Source organism: Anser brachyrhynchus (genome assembly GCF_964034855.1).
Source record: "Anser brachyrhynchus genome assembly, chromosome: 1".
NCBI lineage: Eukaryota > Metazoa > Chordata > Aves > Anseriformes > Anatidae > Anser > Anser brachyrhynchus.
This window is the reverse complement of record NC_137694.1, coordinates 15,915,545-15,943,470: the sequence shown is the minus strand read 5'-3', so window position 1 is coordinate 15,943,470 and position 27,926 is coordinate 15,915,545. Positions and strand designations below refer to the sequence as shown.

The window sequence follows — 27,926 nt, the reverse complement described above, 5'->3', positions numbered from 1 at the left end:
TGCCGCCTGGGCTGTCCTCAGATGCCCTCCGTTGTACCTCTTGGGATGGGGCTGGTACAGGCTTCAGCTGAACAAGTTACTTAAAGCCAAGAGTTGTAGCGGAATGATTTAACATCATCACTTGGTAAGTGGATGGCACCGGCCTCTTCTTCCTGCAGTAAATGAAGTATTCAGGAAATACGGCCACCTGTGGGTATCCATGTGGGTTTTTCAAGACAGGTAAGGAAATACTTGTGTTTAACCCTGCAAGTTTCCTTCAAGTTACCTTTCTTACAAAGAGTAAGAATATCATAGAAGTTGCAATTTATGCAACATATGAACTGGATGCTATGTTTCAACATGAACAAAAAATACTTAAAATACCACAGGAAATATGCCTTGATAGAAGAGTGGCAGTTTAACCAAGTACAGGGAAAGTTAATTTACAAGATTCCCCTGCCTCGATTTCAAGGTTTATGAAGTATGGGATTTTTATTACTATTATTTTTCTTTCAGTTAGATAAAAACAACAACAAAAAGACCACAAGGGAAAAGAAACACACACACACAGGAAACACCCTTATAACTTTAAACAATTTCTGGAAGAACCAAAAGATAAGAACCAAAAATTTTCTTAGCTGTAACTCACTGTGTATGCAACTTTATTCTGAGATGGTCCCCAAATATTTGCCAAAGGAGGTAATATTTATGTATAAAATGCTGATCTTTTGGTATTACACCATCAACAACGCAGCATCTAACCCAACAGCACCAGAGCCAGCACTTGCCGACACGACAGCGAACTGCACCTAGCAGCACTGTGCATAGGCTCCAATGCACACAAAATTAGAGGACTTCAAAAGATACGGTTTTTCATCTTAATATATCCCTGGTACTCTGCAAGATCACAGACACAGGCAGAAGCTAACGTACCCTTCCAGTAACGAACCAGATGTTCTTGCCCAAAAGCCAACAGATCGAGCTTTTATGATGCACAGACCCAGCTCCTGAGCACAAACACAAATTTAGGCAGCTATAGAGCCTGGAAACTTGGAGGAGCATCTCTGGTCAGGGGCGGTACGGAGCCCATTCCAGCAGCACGGCCGTTTGTCTGCCATTCCCCACCATCCCCACGGCAAGCTTATACTTACAAACCATTGTCTCCAGAGTCAAAAAAAACAGCCTGTGAATCTCTGGATTGAAAATTACAGGCCTCTGCCACAACATATCTGGGGGCTGAGGGTGACTTTCTCCTCCAAAACATACCAAGGCATAAACTCCTTTAAAACCCTGGTTGATGTCCACTCATAAAAACAGCCTGAAGATTTCATGCTTCCCATGGCAGGGCGGAGGGGAGGAAGAAGAGGAGATTAACCTATAATTTTCCAAGAGAAAAACACACATCTGAACAAAGCTCTGTTGTACGCTTCAGAAGTAAAACAACAAGAAGCGTTCCCTCCCCTTGATCGCACTGGTTATTTTCCAATCCTTTCACATCACCTGGACTACCACATATGACAGGGCTCACTTTTTTTTTTTTTAAACCACTGTAAAAATAACATAGAGCTGGTATTACCTGATGCAAGCACTTTGGTTATCCTTGGTTACTTTTATTTGTGCCTGGCCCTGCGTCAGCAGGAGCCAGCCCCAACAGGGGAGCCCTGCACCATATGCCAGCCATTTCCACTCCTGCCCGGTTCTGCACACAGCCTTGTTGCCTCTGCTCAGAAAGTGACCTACATATGCAGTAAAAAGATGCTGCGAGGAACACTACATATGCCACGGTCAAATACAGCGTGTACAACAAACGCTAGACATTTTGGATAGCAGGCAAGCACTGAGCTTGCTTGCTCAGTGGGCTCGCGTTGCAAAGATACGCCACGAACAGCAAGCTATGCACTGAGCAAGAAAAAACGCTGAGGAGCTGATCATTAATTGCGTACCATCTATTCTGCATGCTGAACGAGGCAGGGGAATCTAATCATGCAACTGATGATTGTACATTATGGTAGCAACCAATACTGCACAAGTGAGCTTAATTCTGCCACTTCCTCAACTCTGGGTAGCTTCAACAGCTTCCACAGCTGGTACCTGAGTTTTTTTGAAAGCCTGATCTGGGCAGCACACTACCTGAAACACCACACCAACACCCACACTCATCAGCTGCACGCTTCACATTAACTTTGCGTTATCAGACACAAAAGGTCCAAGTATGCCGCGTACCAATGCAGTTCCTCCTAGCTAAGCTCACACAAAGCACTACCAAACATGTGCGTTCCAATTTTTCAAATGTTTGGTTTTCGCCCACGTTTTTTCGTAACGAACATCCCTCCAAATGTTACATTCCTGACAGCAGGCTCAGCCAAATTCCTGAAGAGTCAGGGACATCAGAGCTGCTAGGGAAGCAGGGAATGATGGCTGCAGCCTTGCTCCTAATCTTTTACCTCAAATTGTCTGAAGAACGTCAGCCTGGGATGGACCTTTACCCACTGCATTTCTTGAACTTTGCATTTAAAAACTCAGACTTGAAAAGACCTCAGTTTATTAGCTTGCTCATCATGCTGAACGGGGTTTCCATTTTTTGCATTCCATATACTCTGAATTTACAACTGAGGGGAAGGGGAGGAGCAACACAACATGACTGCTTCCACCCATAAAAATCTGTTCAACACTTGCAATACACGAGGACTCTGGTTTGTCCTTGAGAGAAGGTCTTTATTTTCCAGAAATATCTTCTGTAAGTGCTGGGGAGAAAAGGAGAGCTCTTCTGTCTACAAATAGCGCTATGGAAAACGGTAAGAAATGGAGAAGACAGACAGGTGAGAGATGTTGCTCATTTCAGCACATGCCCTGTGGTTTTCATCCTTCAGTTTAACCACAGCCCTTTCTAAATCACAGTCACGAGAAAAAAGCCCGCTTTCTCCCGCAGACACAATTAGCACAGATCCACACTGTACCGGCCAGGGCTGAACGAAGTCACACAGGCAACCACCGCTCCATCTGCTTTTAGAGCACTGCACGTAATACAGTAACTCAGTTCTTAAATAAATGCACACGTATGGAGTAAAATTATTGTTGGACAATTCATAGAGCTCTACAAGAAAGACTTCAAAAACTTATCAAATTGTACACAAAAGTTTTTACTGGTTTGCATGTAGGAAAGCATTTCCTACCCCTACCCCATTCTGCCTCTGCATTTCAGCAGCTGGCACTGCAACTGAAGTGACGCTTCACCGAGGGATCTCCTTAAGCCAGGGCTAGGAAGCTCTTGCTCGCTGTTGGCAGCCAAAGGGGAGAGAGAGAAAACTGGTTAAAAGTTCCTTCAATTTCTAACGCCTTCATGAAATTATCCAGGCTCCCTCTGGTGGAGGATTTAGTGCAGCATTTAACAACGGAGAGTGCCGTTTGCTGTATGAGAACAGTTTTCAACCCCAATTTTTTCTTTTGTAAAATAAATCTGATTAGGATTTGACTCTTGTGATGCTTCAGTGACAGCAATCTAAGGCAAAGCTTTGTTTCCAGCCAAGAGCTCTAACACATGGAAAGAAGAGAAACCTCTGATAAAAAGGAGAAAATAGCACTTTTTTATTATTATTGTTTATAAATTAGTGTCTTTGTGCTCCAAAATTCTCAGGACAGTTCCCAGTCCTTACATCAGCTTTCTGGACCCCACCAAAACGACCACCTCTCTCCCTGATGTGTGAAGGGAACAGAGATCTCTCTCCGCAGGCCACACACGAGGTCCTTGACTCTACAAAATAGCAAACCCTTAGCTCCCATTTCCACTGTGGTATTTTATACATTAGGCACCAAGTCTCACATCCCTGAGACAATACCACTGTTATTTATTTGCACCACCATAAAACAATTCAAACAGGCCTATGCATCCTGCCGAGACGTATGTACACAGAAGTCAAGCAAACCATCCCCTTTCCTCTCCACTCCCTCCACCTCCAGAAGATGTCAATGTAACCGGTTATGCCCATCAAATAAAATAGGAAGGTTTTCAAGTGCTCAAGAGGGTCCCATTTGGTATTTCAGTAGCTACCACTAAACGCAAGGACACCATCAAAATACCCATTCTGCCCCCTCACATCGTAATTCTGTTTTCTTGTCTCCTGAATGTTACAAAGGTTATCAACGTTTGGCAGTCTGAAGCCTTGATTTAAAGTATACAGCGGGTTAGCACTTAAAACAAATAAAAAATAAAAAACTAAGCCCCCAGTTTGGGGTAGGAAAACAGCAACCTGGAGATGTCCCTTACTGCACAGGAAAACCAGCAGGAGCCCTTCTGAGGACGGAGCCAATTTTATTTCCGACAGCCTTTATTATGACTCACTAACTTCTTTCCTTAATAAGACTATGAATTGCATCCCAGCAAGCGTGTTTATAGCATGCCAGAGGATTCAAATAATTATTCAATGGCTAAGAAACTGAACGGAGTTATGTAGAGGAAACCAGTCTACTTCTTAACTTGTCCTTATGCTTTTAGATAGGGAGGGCTGCAAGATTGTAGCCAGAAAGATTTACTTCTTTTTTTTTTTTTTTAGATACTATAGTGCAAGGACTTTTAACACCCTCGCAGTGCCTATCTCTGATGATGAATAGTGCCCAAACTACAGCCTGACAGGGAGGCAGCTGAAGAGAAACCAAAATTCTGGGGACATTTAGGATTTACCTTGAGCAGAAAGGAGGCTCAAAGGTTGGAGGAAACACTCCCCATTGCTTCAAGCTCTCTGGGACAAGTACAGCGAAAGTTTTAGCAGAATCGACTGCTCGCCAGTTACACAACGGGTACAGGTGGGCGAGCGCGTTCAGTTCTGCAAGATGTCCTTAACAGAGCCCAAAGCCTCCGAAAGCAAATGTCACTGAAAGGAGGCTGCTGCCTCAGCAGTACTACCTGATTTTGTCCCCACAGCATTCCCTGAATGCCCCATAGCAGCCAGAACCACACAGGGAGCTGGAAGAGAGGTATTTAGAGTCCAGAACGACGGGTATGCTCTCGGACCCCCCTCAAACCTCCAGCTTACGGCGTGAGCCCCCCGGGATGGGCTGGCAGGGATGGGGACACCCCCTCCTCAAGCAGCCAGCTCCCCAAAACCCCACAGCACCCCCGGGGAAGGTCCAGGCACCCACATCCACGCCGGGATCTGCCCGCAGCCCCCCTTTCCCTGCAAAACCAGCCACCTCGGGGACCCACAGCGCACATTTCGGGGGGACAAGCAGCCCGCTCTCGCCTCCCCGCTACATAAACGGGAGACGGGGGGAGGTCGTAGGGGGGGGGGGGGTCCCGCCGGGTCGGCCACTCACCGATGCCCAGTCCCACCACCACTCGTCCCCCCAGCAGGGTCTCCTTGTCGCGGGCGGCCGCCAGCACGCCGGCCCCCGCCGTGAAGAGGCCGCTGGCCAGCAGGATGCAGGGCCGCCGGCCGCACAGCCCGTTGAGGACGCCGCCGGCCAGGGCGGAGAGAGCGGCGGCGCCCACCGTGCTGGAGACGAGCAGCTCCTGCCACAGGGCGTCCAGGTTGAGCTCCCGCTTGAGGAGCAGCAGGGCCCCCGACACCACGCCGGTGTCGTAGCCGAAAAGGAAGCCCCCCAGGGCGGAGAAGACCGACACCACGTAGACGAAGCCGGGGGTCTCGTCCTGCTGGAACTGCCGCCGAGCCGCCCGCTCCAGCTCGGCGCCCGACGCCGCGCTGTTGAGGCTGGAGCACGACTCGGCGGCGATCAGGCTCCGCTCGCCCGCCGCCGCCGAGCCGGCGGCCCCCTCCGCCTGCTGCCGCCGCCGCTTCTCGCCCATCAGGTTGCTCAGGCTCCGCAGCGTGTACTCCACATTGTCGCTGGCCTTGCGGGACATGGGACGGCCGCCGCGGGTCCCGCCCCGCCCGGGGGAGGGCAGCGGGGATGGGGAGGCGGGCGGGCGGCTGCCGGGCTGCGGCGGTGGCGGTGGCTGCTGCCGGTGGTGGCGGTGCTAGCCCTGCCCGCCCCTCCCGGGCCAGCGCTCAGCCGGGTCGCATAGCCACACTTGAGGGGAAGTTGCCGCCGCCGCCGCCGCTCCCAGCGCCCGGGCGGAGCTGGAGGCGGGGGCGGGCGGGGACAGCGGCCAGCGCGGCCCGGAGGGAGCCAGGGGCCGCCCCTCGCCGCTCCGCGCAGCCGCCCCGGGGCCGCGCCCGCGCACTGGGAGCCGCCATCGCGCCGCCCAGCGCCTCCCTCACGGCCGGCGGGAGCCGCTCGGCGGGGGAGAAGCCGCCCCGTGAGGGGCCCCCGTCCCGCCGCCCGGCCATTTTGTGCTCGCCGCCCCGCTCCGAAGCGCCGGTCCTCCGGTGCCTCCGCCTCGCAGAGCCCCCCCCCCGGGGGGCGGCGGCAGCCCCCGCTGGAGAACCGCGGTTAAAATCAATAAACTCGGTCGTTTTATCGAGCAACATTCAGAGTTCGCACCTGTGGTTTTCTAAAGCGCCGAGTGGCCAAAGTGTGTGTGTGGGGGGGGGTCTAGGCCAATCTTTAGTGTCAAAGAGGAACAGGTTTGTTAGCATAAAAGAGGAAGAAAAAAAAAATTGGGGATTTTTTCATGTTTATTGTCAAAATGAAAGCATAGCGTTTTGGTATCTTTAAGCGTTTTTTATTTGGGGTTCTCACCAGTGTAAAGATGAAGGTTTAAATCAGACGGAATACAGTGGAATAACGCATTTTTTTTTCTATTATTTTTTCAGTGGTTTGATAGGAAAACTGTGCCTCCTGGTGGAGAGTAGATGAAATATAAGTGCGTGTTTCCTTCGGAGGAAACTGGAGCATTTGCTGGCCAATATCCACGGCAGAGCCTCCTAGGTGTAACGCAAACCTTCCTGACAGAAGAAGTCATACCAGAATATCACCAGTTGTGCTTCATTCTTGAGGCCTGATCTAACAGCGTGTATTGAAATAAACACAGTTTTCCTACTGACTTAACTGTCTTCTGTAAAGGTCTTCATAACGAGCCCAGCCCATAGATGGAAAGTTTTGGTAATTCACTGGATCGGCACTTCTCAGCCCACACCTTGTGAGCAGTACTAGTCACAGCCACATCAGCTACAAATTGAGAAGGGGAGCAAAGTCCTACAGGGCCTGCTGCACGCAACCTCGTCAGTGCTTTGCCTCTGCCTCAAAGCAAGCTGTGAAAGGCTGGTACTCTGCTCCGGGTAACGCTGACTGAATACAACAGTGAGCTCTGGCTACTAAACACAAGATACTAACAGCTGTCTATGTAGTGAATCCAGTTAGCAACAGATGTGGCAGAGGATTTTTAAATATAATGGGTCAGCTTCCACATTTGAGAAACCTAAGTAAGAATTAAATGTTAACATTCTGATGCTTTTAATCGAGATTTGGATAATATGGTGTAATTGGCACAGAGCATTCCTCATTCCTTTACAGCCTGTTATGGCCCAGCCCAGCACTCAAGCAAGACCCAGACAAACCCATCCAAGCTGTAGCATCAGGAATAAAGCTGTGCTGCAAGAAACTGTCATCCCCTCAGGTCCGGGAGCTCTCCGTGAGCAGACTGGCTTGCGTTTCTAAAATGCCACCAGTGGAGAGATCTGCAATGTTCCAGAAACCTCCCGACTCACCCAAGAAGCACAGCGCTCACTACTTGTATGTGGAAAGCCCAACTATAAAATGTGGGACACAGTGCATTAAACAGAAAATATTCACACCAAATCCCTAGCCAGCTAGAAGGAATGCTCTCACAGCATATTGTCACAACAGCTGGCTGTCACAAAAACAACCTGTCTTTTTAACAGCCATCTCAGAAGCTGGAGGCATTCTGTATGTTATAGTCAATAGGGACTCAAGAGAGCTAACAAAAAGAGCTTTTTTTTTCCATGGCTAGTCCAACACAATCAAAAATAGACATATTTCTCTTCAGATCATGCTGTCAAGCTTATCTCTTAAAAGTATTCCCTGAAGAAACACAACAAAGAAGTTCAGCTGCAGGATACACTACACTGAAGAGTGACTGCATGAGAAAGAGGGAGGATTTGTTTGTTTTGTGTGTAGATGTTCATTACTGTGATCATCTCTCCATAGCACCTGGATTTCATGATAACAGCTGCCTTATAAATGATTTCACAGTAATGCAGAATGTCGTAGGTGTGATTAGTAATCTAAGACCTGGGGGTCAGATCCAAAGAAGGATTTGGGTGGATGTTAGGCATGCTATTCTTTCAGGAGACTAACTGTTTAATTGTAAGACTGTTCAAGACTCGCTGCACCTCTTCATCCCTCCCTACAAGGTGTGTTTGCACAACTGTTTGCAAGGCCATGTTGTGAACTAGGTCAAAGAGCGTGTCCAGCTTTAATAAACCCAACATGATTTTTTCCATTTCAGCATACAGCAGGAATAATTACAGGATTTTACTGCTTATATATTGTTGATACATGGCCCAGAACTCCCCCAGGCCTGAATATCTGGGAGTTAGCTGCTGTCTCAGGATTTATTGGCGTTCAAAAGCAGGTGGATCGGTGCCTAAATCTCCTGGCTATTTCAGTCCAGCCAAGATGCACAGTGAGATGCAGTAGGTTTTGTTTTTACAGCCTAATGGTTGATAGCCTCACCTAGGAAGTAGGACACCTGAATCACAGATTTGCTTCATCCCAAGAGGATTTAAATGTGTCTCGCACCTCCCAAGAAGACTGTAGGTTAAACTGGGGAAAAGATGGGTTTTCAGAAACTGGGTTTTTCAGAAAGATGGGTTTTCGGAAACGGAAACTGGGCTGCTGTGCAAGAATGTAAGAGCCATGGAGCTAGGTGGACAACAAGGTAGAAAATGATCTGACTATGTGGCAGATGAAGGTCCTGCCTTCTCAGTGCTGGTTATATTTTGTACATGAAGCAGCCAGTGCATTAAGAAAAAATAGATATAGGGAGCAGATCCCCAAGCCAAGGATTCTTCCCATCTCAGTCAATGCTGTGAGGGTAAGCAGGTGGTCTTTAGCCTCATGTAGGCTTTAGCAATACACCATGCATTTTGCGGCTTCAAAACTATTTTCTTGTTCTTTAGGTTATGATGCCTTAAACTCTGATGGGAAACCTCTATGATATTCACAATATTTTGCTATGAGCAGAGTTGCTACATAAGTTTAGAGATACCACTGCATTGGTCTGAGGGAAATCACCTAGCTAAATATGAAAAAAAGATCAGCAAATACTGTTTACAGTAGCAATTTATCTTATGTCTGTAACACTGGAAAAGCAATGATCTTTTCTTGTTCACTGCTAGTAATGTCAAAACCCTCTCTTACACATTTTCTATGTTTGCACATAGTTCTCGGGGTTCAGAAATCTTCTGAACACAGAATGATACGTTACCAGTGTGCCAAGGAACATAGTTGGGTACCTTCTTACAAGTCGGCCCTCTGACAAGGCACAAATCCTGATCCTGGACCACATCAGTTGGTTGAGTTTGTGAATATGTGTTGGTTACGTAGGGCTGGGACTGTAAGGAAGGCTGAAGTTTAAAAAAGAGAAACAGAGAATGAAAATAGGAATTTAAGAATAAATATAATCTGAAATAAACTGTGTATTACCTTAAAACTTCATTTGTTCCAAAATCCTCCTATTCTTGCAACTTTGTTTGGTTTCCTTGGAAAGAAGAATAGTTTTCTGATCCTCATACAGCATTCCTTGTCCAGCCATTTTCACCCTTGTGACACACTCATTTTGTTCACTTACCTGAATCTACCTATCCCTTACCTCTCAAAAAATCAAATGCAGTTTGTAATCCTTCCTGTGCCTCCTTTGGGTTTTCCTTTACGCATACAGTGCCTGATTGGTCCCAACATCGATAGTTGAACAAAAGTTACCCTTCACAGACAGAAGCTCTCTTCCATTTGACTCTTTTGTATTGGACTTTAATTTCTGGCTGTCCTGGTGTGCAAGGTGCCTTTAGGCCAATTATTTACCTTCCACCTTGGTTATCTGAATCTTGGTTCAGTTTCTTGGTTATCTGAATCTGGGGCACCCTATAGGCATCCTCTGTAAAATTCTTTCAAAATTAAAGTCAGAAGTTATTAGTAAGGAACCTACTGACACCGCACATTTAATCCTACTGGTCAAGCGTTAGAGATAATTTGCTTAGCAAGTGAGAGGAGTTACAGTATTAGCACTGGATGGGGACTGCAGAACGAAGCTGACAAAAGTGTGGGATGACACGTTCCTTGCCTGATAGGCAGAGCTGGCAGCACTGGAGCTATGGCTGCCGAAGACTTCACACCATGAGCTTTTTTAATTCCATATAACTTTACCAAAGTAATCATTTGAGCTCATATTTTGCATAATTGCTCTCTCTTTCATGCTAAATATATAAATCCCATAAAACCCACTTCAGACCCATTGAAAACGCAATTGTAAGAAACACGTGTTTTCTGAAGTTAAATTTTTCTGTCTATTTTTAAGATCTCCAGCTTTTTCATGCTGTAGAGTGGGGACGGGATTTTTGGCAGGAGAACAGTTCCTTTCTGCCTTTGGCTGTCAAAAGGAAGAACTAGCAAGATGTGACTGAAACAGCCTCTGATAGTCAGCAGCAACATGTGTAAGAGAGTGCCGCTAAACCCAAGTGTGCCCTGCGTGAGTCTGCAGCCGTGGTGCACCGATGGCTGTGCACTAAGCTCTCTGCAGGCTTCCCAGGGTGAGACGTGGCCAGCCCACTTGCGTGCACTGCCTTAAAAAGCAGCCCCACATATGCTGAAAGCCAGCGGCAGTGCAAAATGGAGGGGGAGGGAGTCTTTTACTATTGTACAGTTTGGGAATTTTTACATTCATGTACTTGAAATGATGGCTTACCATCCTTATCAAGTCATTATTACCCTCCAGAAGTTGTAACTATGTAGTTACGACACCTGGCAGCATAAAAATCAAGGACTTGGTACCCACAAAATACCAAAATACTGGCCTTGATACACCGTGTCTTCAAACTAATACACGTCAACACGGAATGGTTTGTCTGTCTGCCAAAGAGAAACCTCTTCAAGAGCTGCAGATGGGCCCAGAAGAACAGCACGTCATCTCTCAACAAACCCAGGTTCTCGGGATCAGGTGGTAACCAGCTCTTGTTTGAAGATGATCATCTCTATCACGTAGTGTATAGGAAAGACACAGGCGGGAAGAAGAGAACCACATGCAAAAACGACAATTTTAGTAAAAAGCCCTTAATTCCGTTGTTCACTGAACAAATCTGATTTCTGAGGACCTATTTCTCTAAAAGGTGTACAGTACTTCTAAACCAAATCCTTCCACAGATTATGTCACACCAGCACATCAGTTGTCCATCATTTAATGAAATAAAACCGAAAAATAAATTGGAAAGGCTTTTAGGCTTATGGATCACTCCACGCTATTCTGCATTCCTATAAAAAGTAGCGGCTGACCCAGTATGAGTTCACTGCTTTATAAGCTCCCACCCCATCAAAGTAAAATCTAAGCTTCAAATTAGAGTCCCACGAAGTGGAAACCGTATTTTTTAAGCAGCAGGTTAAGAGCTGTCTCTGCTGTCAGCCCTGACATAACTTTACCGCTGAGCAGAACACTGTACAGAAACGCTGCATCCGAGGTTTGCAAATGAAACTGAAAACAGACGGGGAGGAATTCAGTTACTGACTCAGTGAGTTGGTCATACTCTCTGGATCTGACAGATGGCGAATCAGTCAAAACTTGTTTGGTGGTTGTTTTTTGTTTGTTTTTTTGACGGAACTGTACAGTGGGGGATAAGCAAGTTTGAAAAGGAAATTGGACCACATGAATTCCTTGCGCAAAGGCAAAGAACACGCGTAGAGTGCTTAAAATGGACTGATACGAGCCAGAACATCATCCTGGCACATGAGAGATGAAAGCCAGCACTTTCCGTGGTGGGGAAACAGGCCGGAACAGCAGAAAGCTGAGACTTTTATCTGCCTCCTTGCTTATTTCTTTCTGTGTCTGTACTTCAAAAGTCCTACTTTCACCACTGTAGATAGGCATCTTTTTTAATCTATTGGACTAATTTGTTAGACTGGCAGTATTAAAATCTGCTGCGCTTTTTAAGTAGGTCCTCTGTGAAATGTTTTATGGAACTCCCTCTAGAATTTTAACAAATTCCCTGACAAGCATCACACCTGCCACAGTGATAATTTTAAATATGAATTTAACCACTCATGAAAATCACATTACTGGTGATTCTTGACCCCTTCAAAGCAACCGATATTGCGTATATGCTAATCTCATGGGAAGGTTAATGCTGTCAGTAGGAAGTGTTGAACAGTCTCTGATATTCACTGCAAAATGACACCACTGATTCTCAAAAAGCCTCTCTGAGCTCGGTGGGGACTCCTGCTTCCAATCTGGCCCTACCAGGTGGCCACAGGCACATCTAGGAGGCACTTCTGGCCTGGTGCTCTAGGTGAAAGAGGAAGGGTGGGAGTTGAACCCATAGGGTCTCTTTTTAGAGTCCTTCAAAGCAGTGGTCTGTTTTCATTAATTATGGGAAAATTGCACACCTGCCTCCCTCTACAGCTGCAAATTATGCACGTGGCCACCAGGTTGCTCTGTGTTATCCCTGGGACATTGATCTGAAGGAGTGTAGGAGTGTCCTGGGTAAGAAGGCAGCTTTGCTTTCCACGGAAGTGGTGGTTGTTGAGCACCACGGGTGTATGTGGCAAGAGGGGTCCTGGGGCCATGCTGGAGGGCTGTGCGAGGCAGAGAGCCACCACTGCTGCAGTCACGTTCCCGCTGCTTGCAGAAATGGTCCCTGGAGCAACCCATCCCCAGGTTTGTCTCAGATCTGAGTGGTTTGCTCCAAAATGGAGGCTGGGGTGAACTGTTTCACTTAGCAGGGTCAAAGACCCTTTCTGTTGACCATGTAGGGAGCTGCAGCTCCTGCCTCGTCATTTCTGCTTACATGCTTAAAGCAGATGGTGTGAAAACCCACCTCAGTGTAGGCAACTGGGCATGTTGCCTGTGCTAAAGCATTTACTACAGAAAACAATTAGGTCCCTGAGAGGCACAGCCTCGTAATACAGACATAAATGTGAGGTCTTGGCTTACAGAAAGCAACATATGGTATTGTCAGTGGAGAAATAAAGCAATATGCATTTTATTTATTAATGTGCTAATTTGAAATATATGAGGTAATAAAGATGATTTAGTATTCAGTCTCACTCTAAGAAATTAGCAATGCGGTTTAGGATATGTGCAGCTTCCAGCTCTGACAATGACACATTTAGGTGACTCTAACTGTGCAGTTAACACAGAAACAGCATGTACCTACTGCTAATCAATAGTGCAGGTATCCTGAATACATCCTAAGGAAACTTCTAATCCTAAGGATGAGGAAATCCTCACTACAAGAAAGACATCGAGGCCCTGGAGCATGTCCAGAGAAGGGCTACGAAGCTGGTGAAGGGCCTGGAGCACAAGTCCTGTGAGGAGCGGCTGAGGGAATTGGAGGTGTTTTGTCTGGAGAAGAGGAGGCTCGGGGAGACCTTATTGCTCTCTGCAACTGCCTGAAAGGAAGGTGTGGGGAGCTGGGGGTCGGTCTCTTCTCACAGGTAACCAGTGACAGGACTAGAGGGAATGGCCTCAAGTTGTGCCAGGGGAGGTTCAGGCTGGAAATGAGGAGACATTTCTTCTCAGAAAGAGCAGTCAGGCACTGGGACGGGTTGCCCAGGGAGGTGGTGGCGTCACCGTCCCTGGGGGTGTTCAAGGAGAGGTTGGACGTGGTGCTCAGGGACATGGTTTAGTGGGTGACATTGGTGGTAGGGGGGTGGTTGGACCAGATGATCTTGGAGGGCTTCTCCAACCTTAATGATTCTGTGATTCTATGAAACACAGCCAAAAGCTCACACGGAGGTATGTAAATGTAAGGGCTTGGGGAGACAACACATTTAAGGATTGCATTTTGAGTTGTGCAGTGAGACTGATACTCTTCACAAGAAGATCGTGAGACTATAAACAGATTAAGAAAGTGTGAGAGGTTGGGCTAGTTGAAATGTGTGCTTACTCTTAACAATCAAGACTACACAATTTATATTTTATTTGTTGCAGTTCTGCAACTGTATGCTAATCCTTACGAAAACTTTAATTTCAGACGGAAACACCTAATTAAGTAGTGGGAATTTAAGTGGTCTATATGTATCTAATAGTAACCAGGTGAATAAGAACTACTCAAGGAACATGACTTAGTGAATGTATTTACCATTAACATAAAAATACAGTTCTGTGAACAATGGGGTGGCTATTGCTTCGCACCAATGACAAATCACGAAGTGATGCTGTCATTTAATTCTTAATGCTCAGCTCTCCAAAACTGGCAACTAGAGATCAGAGAATGGGAGAGAACCAGTGTTAGCTTTAATAGCACCACAGCAGATAACATAAAATAAGTGAGAGAGGGGAAAAAAAAAAAAAAAGAGTGAAACAGAAGAGAATAAAATTGGCAGGGGAAGCAAAAATTGAAGTACAGTAGGGAAAAGTCAGAATCAAATACATAAATAGGTTTGTGGCCTTTTGGAAACTTTCAAGCAGTGAAGATGGAGAGAGAGACAGGAAAAAAAGACAGAGAGTAACCAGATGGAAATCTAAGTCTTAGACACGAGTTCCAGCTGGGTTAGGTCAGGAGATCATCAAGCAGCAGCTTTTAAGGCAAAAATTCAGAACATTAGCGATATTTGGAAAAAAAGGAGTAAACAAGCAATCCTTTTTATGGCGCTATCTGTCCCCATGCTCCCTCTCACTATTGAGATTGACATTGTTTTAAAATCTCAGTTGCCTCGTTTGTAGTCTGACAGAGAAGCAGTTATCAAAGAGCTGCTATTTGTTAACAGGAACTCCCACTGAAGCACAAGACAGTCCTTTACTAGGTTTCCTTGCAGGAAGTATGAGTCCTGATATTATTCTTTTTATTTTTCTTGATCCGTCTCCAAACCTCAGCCCCATACCCAGACCTGCAGGTGATTCTCTGGCAGGATCCTGCCCAGCCTTCTTGTGGAGGAGGCCCTTTGCAAGGCGTAACACAGCTGCTTGCTCTCCAAAAGTGTATCCTCACCCAGCCTCTCTATGAGGTGGGGACGAGGGGAATGGATGGGCTTCCTTTCTACGTGGAGCCTTCTTTCTCTGAAATCAGCCTTTGCCAACTTAGCTAGTAGCATGCCTCACCAATATCATTTGTTAGTGCCCTGAGGTTTCAACCCATGCCCAAAGGCTGCAGAGGCTGCAAGCACTGGAAGATACAGGCTGGCCCAGTTCCCTGGCAGTTCCAGCCCTCCCTTGCTGCTGGAAGACGGCAAGTGGCCACCGAATCAGAAAAGGCTTGGTTTTCTGCAAATATTGTCATTCATCATGGACACACAGATGAGGCCAGGATGAGCTTGTCCCCCATGAAGATGGCTGTGAACTGGCCTCTGTTTCCTCTACAGCATTCAGCCTCCTCACGACACCTTCCCTCGACTGCAGCTCACTTCCTCCGAGCCAGATGCGCTTTGGTCCCTGCAGACCAGGCTGGTTGCTGCCCTCCACACACAAATGACCTCTCTCAATGTATTTTCTCCTATTCCTCCAAGCAGCACGCTTAGCAAAACCAGTGTGTTGACCAGCTCTCTTTGAACAGGAAAAATTACTTCAGCATCACAGCGATCTTTCTATTTTCCCCAATAATCTTGCTGTGTATATTACATTGTGCTTTGGGGCCAGCAGAGCCTCAGAACAATGTTAGGTTTTTGAGCAAACAGCAATCTTAAGAAACAGATCCTGCCCTGTAAGTTTAGATACAGTGAAAATGGAGATGATATATAATGCGAGCAGTTTGCTGTTACGTTAGCTGCACAGTCCTTTTTATTGCCCACCAGAGAAAAAGAGGGGAAGGTAGGTAGGCTGGGAGATGGATTATTTCTTACAGGCGTGATGATTCCTCAAGTTTATCCATAGAAGGGGAACAGGGAAGAGAGGCAGGGCACTGCAGTTCACAAATTACACTGGAACTTTCTTTAGTATTAATACACCAGTGCTTGTCACTTGAAATTTCTGCATCAGCCATTGCTTTGGGAGTTATGTGAAAGGACAAAAAAAAAAGTTAATACCTTTTTAGTCATCAAATTCTCATAACTACTTGCAAAATAGGGTTCACCAACAAAGATCAAAGAAAGTTTCTGAGATGTAGGGTAAAAAAGGAGATGAGAGGAGGATCCTTCCAGATGTGTAAGATCCCCGAGGAAAAGAATTACTAATGAAAGAAAAATTTTTTTAAATAGATCATTGATTTGTTGGGGATGGGTGAAAGGAGGGAGTTATAAGTGTAGCAATGTTCTTTCCTCAAGGGTAAAAAGAAGGTAATATTCTTTGTGGCCATGTCAGCTGCCACTGTTGGGATCTTCCTGATGCTGCCTAGGATCACCACCCATCAGACCCAAACATGTTTCTGATGGGTACCCTGGGACAGGACCTGCTTCTATTCACACTTACATTGGGTATGCAGCTGCAACTCTCCTGGATGCAGCTCCTACAGCTCCTGAGATGCCCACATGATTAAGCTGCTGTTCTCTGGGCACCTCAGTTTAGACTCTTTTTCTGATGTGATGCAATTTTAAGAATCAGCACCCTATTCTGTTTTTATTTTCTAATTGCTGGTCACTTTAGTGAGTTAAGTGTCCCCTTTGATGAAAGGGATGGACTTTCCATTTTGGGCAGACTTTGTCCAACCCTTCGAGAAATCAAATAAGCTAAGAAGGGCTCAAAGGGCCCTGATGTTCAGGGGCAACACAAATATCTGCTTGAGACCAGCATTTTCAGAGTGGAGCATATTCACTTCAGCTTCATTTTCTGAACAGCTGAGACTCTCTCACAAGATCTCTCTCACAAGATCTGCTTCTCAACCTTTTTTGTTTGTTTTGTTTGTTTTTGTTTCCCCAGAAGGTTTTAATGTCTCTTTTAGAAATCACAGACATCTGAATCCAAGTCCCTCGGCTTCCCAGCAATCATAGTCTCCTGAGTCCAAAGCAAAGAGATTGCGGGTCTTCTCAGTACGAAGAATGAGAATTGGATATTTTGTTACTGATGTGGTTAAACCAATATGTTCTTTCATCATTTATTCCTTAGAAATTTTTACTGTTATTTATTTATTTACCGAAAGAAAAAAAATGCAGACTGAGATAAGTGATAGAGACAAACTGCAGTCTGATGAAGTTAGAACTGCTTCTTATTTCCAATGGGAAGCACTGAACAACTTTAACTGAAGAAGTGAGAGTACATATGCACCACACATTGCAGCAGCTTCAAGAATATGTATCTGAACTAGAGTAAGTCATGGGTACACCTAGCCACCCTAGCACAGAGCTCTCTTCAGGCTGCTTTGTCATTCAAAAGCAGAGGTTTTGCTAATGCAGTACTGAACATCGCACTAATGAAAGCTATGTTGAACTGGTAGCCCAGTTACCACTGAATCCTTGACAATTCAGTAGCATGTCTGCACCACTCTTTGGCTTACAGCCTTCCATTTTATTGCACTTACCTAAGCCATTTGATACAGAACAACTTCATGCAGGCAATATAAGTTCTTTCATATTAGTAAGTCATACCTGAAGTTGGTAACAGCTGGTCCTCACATTCTCCTGTGCCAGAAGAATCATTGATTATTTCCTTCTTATTCAATCGTTAAGAATGTTGTGTCCCCAAACTGTTTTTGATGAAACAGAGTAAAACAGTTTCACAGCATAACGGACTACATCTGTTGTAAGCAGTGGTGGTACAGCAGCAAACTGCCATACCAGATGTGTTCTGCAACATGAATTTGTCATAGGGATGAATCCTTAAAAAAATCAACCAAGAAGTCACAGTGGGTTCAAGGGATTCTACTTATCTTGTATAAATAGTTAAAGGGTCAGGCCTGCTTGTGCCTGCTATCCAACAAGAAAAAATCTGTGGATTTTCAGGCAAAGGTTGTAAATGTTCAAAAACACCCCTTAAAACAATAATGTACCAAAGAATATGTTTCATTAAAGTATTAAGTTGTTTCATAAAATAGACGTTCACCAAAGAAAACTAGAAATGAAGGCATTACTCTTACATGGGGACAACAGTTACAGCAACATATAGTGTCTCAACAAGGTCTACAGCAAGAGTAGACCTTACTGCCTCTATGGCGAGTAAATACAGGAGCAGAAGTCACAAGAGGGAATAGCAAGAGGGAGTACAGCTCCTTTTTGAAAAGAGGGTTGACCTTTTATAACATTATTTTAGAAAAACTGAGCATAGATCCTTAGCTGCTTTGCAGCTACTTTGTACCACACTGCTGTCTTCAAGATGTTGACTTGCCCCTGCAATTACTCGCTCCTCGGGAGTAAAAGCCTGCTTCGTACTGCAGAGAGCAGCAAGGAACTGTGGAGGAACATCGTTGCCATGGCTGCTGTCCCACAGTACTTGAGCAAGATGAGCAGAGCAAACCCAGTGACAGTAACCAGGCCCAGCTGAGGGGCCACAGCACTCACAGGCCCGCCTGTCAGGTCCATAGCAGTAAGGCAGGTCCAAGGTCATCCAGGGAAATCCAGTCAGCACATCAGGGTTGGGGTCTGGTCCAGTGAGGATAGCCAGGGCAGCCAAGAGTCAACAATGGCCAGGCAAGTTCGTACTAATGAGGCTGGTCGTGCCTGGGAGTCAGGTCTGTGCTCGGGGTGCAGACACAGAGGGTAGGGGGCCGGGCGTGGGCATGGCCATAATGTAGCGCAGGCACAATTGGGCCGGGGCCTGAGCTGAAGCACAGCTGCTGAGTGAAGGGGCTGCTTCTCACAGCTCTTCCTCACACAGCTCTTCCTCACACAGCTCTTCCTTACACAGCTCTTCCTCACACAGCTCTTCCTCACACAGCTCTTCCTTACACAGCTCTTCCTCACACAGCTCTTCCTCACACAGCTCTTCCGAACACAGCTCTTCCTCACACAGCTCTTCCTCACACAGCTCTTCCTCACACAGCAATTCCTCACACAGCTCTTCCGAACACAGCTCTTCCTCACACAGCAATTCCTCACACAGCTCTTCCAAACACAGCTCACATGCACCAGGGTCACTCAGCAGCACCTTCATCTGGTGCATAGCCACACAACTCCAGGAGTGGGGAGCGTGCTCAGGGCCTGAAAACAAAAAGAGCAAGACAAAAAAAAAAAAAAAAAGAGTGCATTGCCTTATATTTCCCGAAATGGCTGGAAAATAGCATTATTCAGACATCCTTCAGATGGGACCCGAACTGCCAGGACTGAGGGAAGAGGAAGTGGCAGTAAAGCGGAGGCAGTTTTGGTGCCTGCGGTCACACATTCCTGTAGCTGCAGCATGTGGTAGGACGCTTTTGGCTTTCCTTAACTGAAGTTGGCTGATGAAAACACCAGTTAGCTTCTCTTGGATGACCTGCATTCATTCCTGCTGTTATGATCTCGCTGTCTGAACCTATTTATTGGTCTAAACCTACCACTGAAGATCATCTGACCAGTGTTTTTTAATTTACCACTACTTCTGATATTAAGCAAGACTCTCTGTTGCAATGAAAGTCAATCTCTTTTGGGACTGGCTTTACCTGAACAAAAAGCCCTAGGGCAAATATAAACCTAATTATCCTCCAGCATCCCGCGCTACTAAAACAAACCCAAAAGAGTCAGCAGCTTTATCAGCTAAGTTCTACAAACTGTTTCATAAGGAGTTTCTTACATGGAAACTGCTATAGACCCTGTGTGCTGCAATCCATCGCATCTGACACTTGGAAAACAGCAACACAGATCTGGAGAAAAGTGGTTAAGAAGCTTTGGCAGTATGAGTTAATATTCCTTCTGTCTAATAATATTGACACAAACATACTACTAACTCTCAACAACAACATTTTGTTTCCTAGTTTAATACAAGAATGTGGTGCTACAGCTGCTATTTTGATATCAACATCTGTCGATGCCTTATGGAGATTTTGATTTTAAAAAGAAAACTAACCTAGTTTGTGCCAGTTGCTGGAATTTATAGAATATTAATGAATTAAAAAGCATTAAAAGCTGATTGAATATTGCAGTGTATGAAGAATGAGAAGTGTAAGGTGAAGTAAGGCTGGATGTGGCTCTGGGCATATCATCAAATTTACCTCGCATGTGGAAATCCCCACCTTCCAAATCACAGCTTCGTGGAAACTTCACCTTGAAGCTATTATGCTTTTGTCTAAAACACTGAGGTTTGTCACTTCTCATTTTCACATGTAAGCATTTATGCAACATCATCAGTCACCTTCACAGCTGAAGAGACCACACTTCTTATGTTTCATATTAGAAGATTTATTTTACAGCTTATTTATTTTTCAGGCTTTAATTGTGGGCAGCGATACAGCTTTCATTCAATACACATGGATGTATTTATTCACGTATATACGTTTTTCTCCACTGCTTACTGAGGTTTTTCATTTCTCATTCCCACATGTAAGCATTTATGCAACATCATCAATCACCTTCACAGCTGAAGAGACCACACTTCTTATATTTCATATTGGAAGATCTATTTTACAGCTTCTTATTTATTTTTCTGGCCTTAAGTGTGGGCAATAACACAGCTTTCATGCAATACACATGGATGTATTTCTTCATGTATACACATTTTTCCCCCTACTTATATTTCTAGCTTAGGATGACATGTAGGACTTAAGGACTTTATTGAAAAAACTGTGATAAGACATACATTGAATATCATACCATCATGTCCAACAAGATGCACCTAAATCTTTCCCATGTGTGCTTCATTTCACCTTTTAAGACAGTTCTTTCAAGTAGAAGAGTAAAAAAGAGTGCTAAATTCAGATGCAACATTTTAGTTGTTGGGAATCAGCATTAAGATTTGTTGCCTTGAACTTCTACCACCACAGCTGACAGCTTTCAAATTACCTATGCTGGCTGGCTGCTAGCATAGCAGCTTAGTTTGGAGTTCCCACCACTTCCCAGAGCCTGGAGTGAGACAGCTCAGAATAGGACCCACAGGCAGGTAGCCAACAGACTTGGGACCTACCTAGAAGTTTGGAATTGAAGGTGAAAGGGACACCCTATAACTGTATTCTATATCCTTTACCTTAAAGGAGACACGTTTCACACATTATCCTTTATCCTTCAACTCATTCAGCACAGCTGCTGTGGCTGGTGGGCTGGGAACAAGGGATGCTGCATGCTTGTGCAAAATAGAGCATTCCTGTGCAGTTGCTAAAATTATCATGAGGACTGAAAGAGAGTGAAAGGAGATAGCAATTAGCAGCTTACAGTTGCGCAAATGCTGATCAGAATTCTGTGTGATGCTGAAGAGATGCTTCTGAAGCCTGGTGTATCTCCCCTGGTGGATATCAAAAACCTGTTACAAACTGAGGAGTTGTGAGAGATTCTTAAAGAAAAGGCAACACTGGTCCTTAGATCTTTTGTTGATACCAGTCTTCCCCATCTGCACTCCTCTTCTTCTCCCTTCCTTTATAAATGTTCTAAAACATGTAGCATTTGGCCATACAAAGCACTAGATTTACACTGAAGTCAGTAGGATGATCTTTCTGTCCAGCTAGTACTTAAGCAAAGACTCCCCAGTAACAAGTATTCAGACATCAGAGAACTTTACCCACTGAATACAAACAAAAGCATCTTCACGTCACATAAATGCACTTCCTAACCTCCTGAAGCAGGTTTTACATTGTGTTCAGAAGACAGACAGATCAGGCTCTTGCAGAAAAGCTGAGGAATCTATTTCAAATCATAGAACTCTTTCTTGTAGGAAGACCTGCTGTTGTTCAATCTATTTTAGGGAAGATGATTTCTAACTCTCTACTTTTGAGGGTGGTTTATCATCATCTCAAAACATCTCAGACAAGGAGATTTCACAGAGGAACACCATCTGTCTTGTTTGCGCTCTCTCCAGCTATTTGGAGTGAGCACTTTGCTGAACTTACAGTTCACATGCTACCTTTTCTCAGTCTTACTTAGCTTCTTATAGGGAGTTACTAGTGACAACTAGTCCTTGTCAGCCTCATGCTGTAGACCCAATACCTACCACGCATCCAAAAACTTCCTTGTGCCTTGTAGGTGTTTCCACCTTCTGCATAGGGATGACAGACACAGCTACTGCTCACATCACATAGCTACAAAAATGCCTTAGGAAGAAAAACAGGCTCTTAACCAATGTGCACAGTCTATGAACGGTGACCTACATAAAAGCAAAAAACATGTATGAAAGAAAAGCCGTGTTCCTTCCTCTATTTTCAACGTAATATTTTTTTTCAAGGGAGAAAATACCAGGAAAAAAAAAGCTTCTCAAATATTTTTTCCTCTAAAGAATGCCACACTAGAAAAGGATTGCCCATTTCACCCCAAAAGAGTACACTGTGCTTTCTAATTGCCTCATCTTCTGAGCATTGGGAGCCCAGAGAAATAGAGGGGCAACAACAGTGCAAGTGCCTCACAGCCCAGCATCCTGGAAACACAGGAAAGAATACTGATGCGGGCATCCCGACAATGTCTCACAGGAGCCAGTAGTTGATTCACTACAGGTAAATGTCACGTGGAGGCATTTGTGGTGACACATGCAGTGCACCAGCGCGGCGTCTTCAGACCAGGGTCTGCATCTCCTACTGGGACTCTCTGCATGCTTTTCCTTTGCAGCACATCTTCTGAGACCTAGTCTTTTGCCATTTGCTGTATTAGTATGAGCATTTCTGTTGAAGGGGCCTTAAGAAAGCAAAGGATGGGTTTGATATTGAGATGGAAATGTCTGTGTAAAGAAGGCTAGATGTTCTGGTGAGAGCTAACATCATTACTAACCCCCAGTACAGCCTAGTGTACATGCTCCATGAAAGAACTACCACCCTACCCAGGCGTGCATAGGCATCTGGGTAAAACGTCTGTGCATGTCTGGGGCATCTTCTGCAATTTTATTGTACTGTCAGTTGCTACAGGTTTATTTTGTGCTCATTTGTGCAGACCCATACGGACAATAGCCCTTTCTCTATCAGCTAGCCAGTATCGGCCTGAGCTCTACTACAGAACAACATGAGTTCCTCAGCTTGCCCTTTGGCTTGACTGCACAAGATGCTACACCCATTCAGAGAAAGGGGCCTCAGCTCTTTATTTCCCCAAGGAAAGAAAGACCAAAGTCACAAGTTACAGTTAATTCTGGACAGACTTTCCAAAATCCCAAGGAGCCAGTAGCTTCTTTGGCACCAGCTCAAGCGTGTGCCTCTTAGGACAGAACAAAATGGAGGCAACAGCAGCATCTGGCAGCAGCCCATATTTTAGTACATTCCTGTAATGGCGGCAAAGATGGGCCCGGACAACAGTCTTGGGAGCTTTTTCTATTATTATTATTTTTTCCTGAGAGAAGGTATGTATCAAGGATGAGGGTCTTTCTTCAAAGCAATCTGCAGTAGCACTTTAGATGCAGCTGGGATTGTGAGCAACAACTTGGCTAATAATCAGTAATCATAAAGCAGAATTTTTCCCCTTGCAAATGTAGTTGCCTGACAAACTGAGAAGAGCCACAGTATCATTCAAGAAACTTAGAAATGGCATGAAAAATAGTAATAATGCTTTTGAGTCACAGAGGTACTACTACATGGGACCCAACACAAATGCAGCTTCTGAGTGCCCATCCTCAAAACAAATCAGAACCAAAACAATGCATTTTAAGATGCATTCATGCCCTCTCTTCCCATCACATTTACATAGGTTGAAATTCCACAGCAGCGATACCCACAGTGAAATGGTTAGTAAGGTTTCAGATAACCACTTGCTGAAAAAAAGCAGCACATGCTTCCCCACAGCTGATACCTCAGGTTGTTTCCCAAGTCAGAAAGGACTCTTGTCAGTATCTGCCTCCATACAGCAGCATTTGACTATGTGCCTCTGGCACAAACAGAACTGGACCATGGCAGGGAGTGGGGGAGAAAGAACACCGAGGACCATCTGGGACAAGGAGTCTCAGGGACTCTTTATCAGCCCCACTGAGAAGTACAGCCTCGCTTCCCGGTAATATGGCTCTGGGAATAAGATTCTCTTCAAAATAAAATACCCATAGCTCTTTGTGAGTAAATTTGAACGAAAATCTTGCAGAAATGACTGAGTAGGTTTCATTTTCTGGTCACGTAAACTGTTTTACTCCTACTAGTTACTTCTCAAAATCTGACCGTTTCGAAAGAAATTGGTATTAAAGTGAATTGCTAATGTGGTAAACAGCCTGTGATGCAAAGGAATTGAACATTTCATGAAAGAAAATGTGGAAATCAAAATAAATGGTGGGAGCTGATGTACAGCCAAATCTTCGTTGCTAGAAATGGGAAATTTCCCTCCCTACCCAGGAGCGTGAGCAGCCCCTATGTGGGCAAGAGCTATCACAAACAGGATTCTGGGGGACTTACCCTGCGCCCCTGTGACTGTGCCAGCATAACCCTTATTGAGTTTATGTGGGGAGGTTTTGGTAGCCACAGGGATGGTGGGGTGTGGGCTGCAGGGGTGGCCTCTGTGAGCAGAGCCCAGCAGCTGCCCCGTGTCAGATCACAGCCAGCTCCAGATGGCTCTAAAGGGACCCACCGCGGGCCAGAGCCGAGCCAGTGAGTGATGTTGGTTGTGCCTCTGTGAGAGCAGATTTAGGAAAGGATAAAAAATATTTGGCAACAGCTGGGAGAAAAGAGGGAGAGAGAAACAGCCCTGCAGACACCAAGGTCAGGGCAGGAGGGCAGGAAGTGCTCCAGGTGCCAGAGCAGAGATTCTTCTGCAGCCTGTGGAGAGGCCCGTGGTGACACAGGTCATCTCCCTGCAGCCCGTGGAGGAGCCCCCGGTGGAGCAGGTGGATGTGGCCTGGAGGAGGCTGCGGCCCATGGAGAGCCCCCGCAGGAGCAGGCCCCGGGCCGGAGCTGCAGCCCGTGGAGAGGAGCCCACGCAGGAGCAGGGGGTCTGGGGGGAGCTGCCGCCTGTGGGGGACCTGTGCTGGAGCAGTTTGCTCCTGGGGGATGGGGGGGATGAGACATCAGCTTGGTGGGCACCACAAACACATGGGGAGATCATCCTGGTCACTAACCACACCATGGGGAAGGGCAGTCAGCTTCCAGATATCAGGAGGAGTAAAATCGATTTGCAGCTATCTTAAAGGAGCAAGCATTTACCTGCAGGTGTCAGAACTGTCCCCAGGGCACTTCTGGGAAGTACCATCAACACATGACCTCAAGATCTGGAAAAAGCATCAGGAAAATGGCTGGGACAGGGAGTTGCACCTCGCAGCACTGAACAGCTGATGATGAAGCTTCTCTCTTCCACTTAGAAGGGCAGTGAAGCGAGAGAGGGCACTGTTCTGTCTCTGTGTAAATCCTTGCTGAGCCCTCATCTCAAGACTCATTTGCAGCCCTACTCCCCACATCTCAGGAAGGAAATAGCAGAGTTAGGGAAATAACACAAAAGGGCAACTAAAATGATGAAAGAGAGATCAGCTGCTTTGCAAGAAGAACCAAAAACGCTGAGAAGGCACATGAGCCAGGCTTACAAAATCATAAAGGTGAAGGAAAAGTCAAATGCAGAACTTATCCACCAAATCCTTTAACACAAGAACTACAGACCACTCCCTGAACATGTAGGACCATCCTATAAATAGGCAAAGCCTTTGCTCGTGCAGACACTGAGGAAGGAACTGAGATGTTCATAACAGGAGCTTATTCTTCTTCCACCAAACAGACAACTTCAGAGGCTCTATACAGAAAATCACTGAACTGACCAGGGCACAAGCTTAGCAAAGAGCAGGATTTGGGGGATAATTATATATTTGACTTATGAGAGCTCTGGAGGCTGGGGTGAGCAAAACCCCACAAGTTTCAAAATGGTCATACTTTGAAATAGGATAAAGCATGCTGCCTGCTGGTACAGTCAGAAAATTGGGCCCAATCTCAATTTTCTTTTAATTGTTTAAAATAAAGATAAAACTGATAATACATACATTAATAAAATAGAGATAAAATTTCTCCCTATATACATTGCCTTTTCCTATAGACTTAGGTCTTCCCAAGTGTAACACCACCACAACTACAGTGCAACAGTAACCTTACTTACCAACCGAGGATCAATGATGTACATGATAAGATGACAGCATTTGTATTCAAGATTGTTTTTTATAAACACCACTTTTTTTTTTTTTTTTTTAAGTACCTGAGAAAATACTGCATCAGGGCAGATAACAAGTCCTCAAATGGTTGTCTGTGGCTTTCTTAACCTCAACCTCTTTTTGAAATTATATTAAGGAATTCAATCTGTGCAACAAGAAAAATGGACTAAGCTGTCATTCAGGGTTGCTTATGCTGCTCAAGACAAATCAGTGGTGAAAGATGTGTTAATGTCACTGTGAAATATATTGTAGCAACATCGCCCCCAATGTACTACTTGGCATTGCCCCCTCCCCACCTCACTATGCTGTATCAATTTAACCTTGACCTCTTTTGTTTAAGTATGAGCAAGTGGCTGACATGCTCTTTCAACTAAATCTACTCCTTTTACTCAGGCTTTTGGCAAAGACTTAGTATAAACACAAGGGGAACCTTCTGTTCTTAGCCCTAAGCCATGCACAAGTGTTATTCCAAGAGTCCGTTCCCTCATCCAGTAGGGCTTGTTTGGGTTTGATTTTTGTTTGTTTATTTCTAAATTCTTTCTCAGATTCCCATTTTTAGTAGTTGTTTCTCCTTTTTCAGCCTTGGCAGCCACAGGTCCCAGGCTGCCAACCCCAAATAATGAGATTTCCCCCTGTGGCTGAACCACAGGCTATGGCCAGAAGCTACTATTAGTATTCGGAGTCTGGTGCTCATTTGCCTCAGCAGTGATTAGCTCAGCCTAATGCAACCATATTTGCAAGTTTATAAGGCCAGCTCATCCTCTGATGCATTTCCTTTGTGCCCAGAGACTTGTCTGGCTTTTTAACGTCTTTTTAACTGAATTTAGAGTCACAGAAATATGTTTATAAACATGTAATATATTATATTGTATATTGAACTGAATTTGTATTTCACTGTCTGGTAACGTTTATCAATCAATAACTTTTATAAATACCATAAAAACACATAACATAAAAGGTAATAAAATAGAGACAAAGACAGACAAAAGAAGGTTAATCTCTAAAATAAAACACAATGAAACAGAACCCAGATCCTTAATCCAATCTCATTACTTATTTATCTCAAACTACCCAGGAATTCCACCCAAATTACGTATATTATTAGTTATTATTGAAGAACTTCTTTTCTGTTGTTGCTAGGGTGGCCACATCTGGAAACTCACCTTTACAGGGAATGTTAATCATCAATTCTGAAGGAAAGTGGGCTTAGTCACTACCAGAGCTACTTGGAACAATGGAGATTAAGCACGGTATCTACTAACCCTGAAGAAGTATGTTTTCCTTTAAGCTCAGTGTCAGATGGAAAGGTTGATTTTACAGTTGACTTATCTGAACAGAAGGTTAGGAAAAACTTGCAGTACATGAACCAAAAGGTGCACCTGAGTCCTGACGTAGCAATGCTTGCTGTGACACAGTCCAGCCCTCAATAATTTAACATGGAGCACCATATGCTTTCCAAACACATTTTGCTTGGTAGTAGAAGACCAAGCCAATAAGCACTTCATCTTCCAGAAAGTTTCCTGGTACTAACATTCTCTGCTAATCCAGTCACTTCGTATTTATACAATGCTATGGTATTGTCACATACTGGCTTTGAGAAAGCCTCAAGACTATTTTATTCACATGGCAGTTAAGAATAACAGATTCGGACTAAGATTTTAAAGCTACAGAAATGACCATTTAAAAGTTTTAAAAAGATTAACAGCTTAAAAACCTAGCTTGCTAGTGAGAAAGCAACCAGCTTTTCAGAAGTTAAAATGGCAAACTAAAGAAAATTGAAATATAATGTATTTTGTTGCCTATTTTTTAATGCACAGTCATA

The 27,926-nt window shown here is 44.9% G+C and overlaps 1 protein-coding gene and 1 long non-coding RNA gene across 2 annotated transcripts in view; both read right to left on the bottom strand.

The window, feature by feature from the left end:
- Nucleotides 1–6,441, bottom strand: part of SLC2A13 (solute carrier family 2 member 13) — a 160,502-nt gene extending 154,061 nt beyond the window's left edge. Inside the window, exon 1 of the mRNA XM_080561517.1 lies at nt 5,290–6,441. Within this exon, the coding sequence (XP_080417643.1) occupies nt 5,290–5,836 (547 nt within the window). The 5' untranslated portion in view covers nt 5,837–6,441. The remainder of the gene's footprint in view (nt 1–5,289) is intronic.
- A 12,476-nt stretch (nt 6,442–18,917) lies between these two features.
- LOC308180019 overlaps nt 18,918–27,926 on the bottom strand; it is a 33,600-nt gene continuing 24,591 nt past the window's right edge. Inside the window, exons 2-3 of the long non-coding RNA XR_013940705.1 lie at nt 21,059–21,204; nt 18,918–19,104 (exon numbers count right to left, since the gene is read on the bottom strand). This is a non-coding gene — a long non-coding RNA (uncharacterized lncRNA). The remainder of the gene's footprint in view (nt 19,105–21,058; nt 21,205–27,926) is intronic.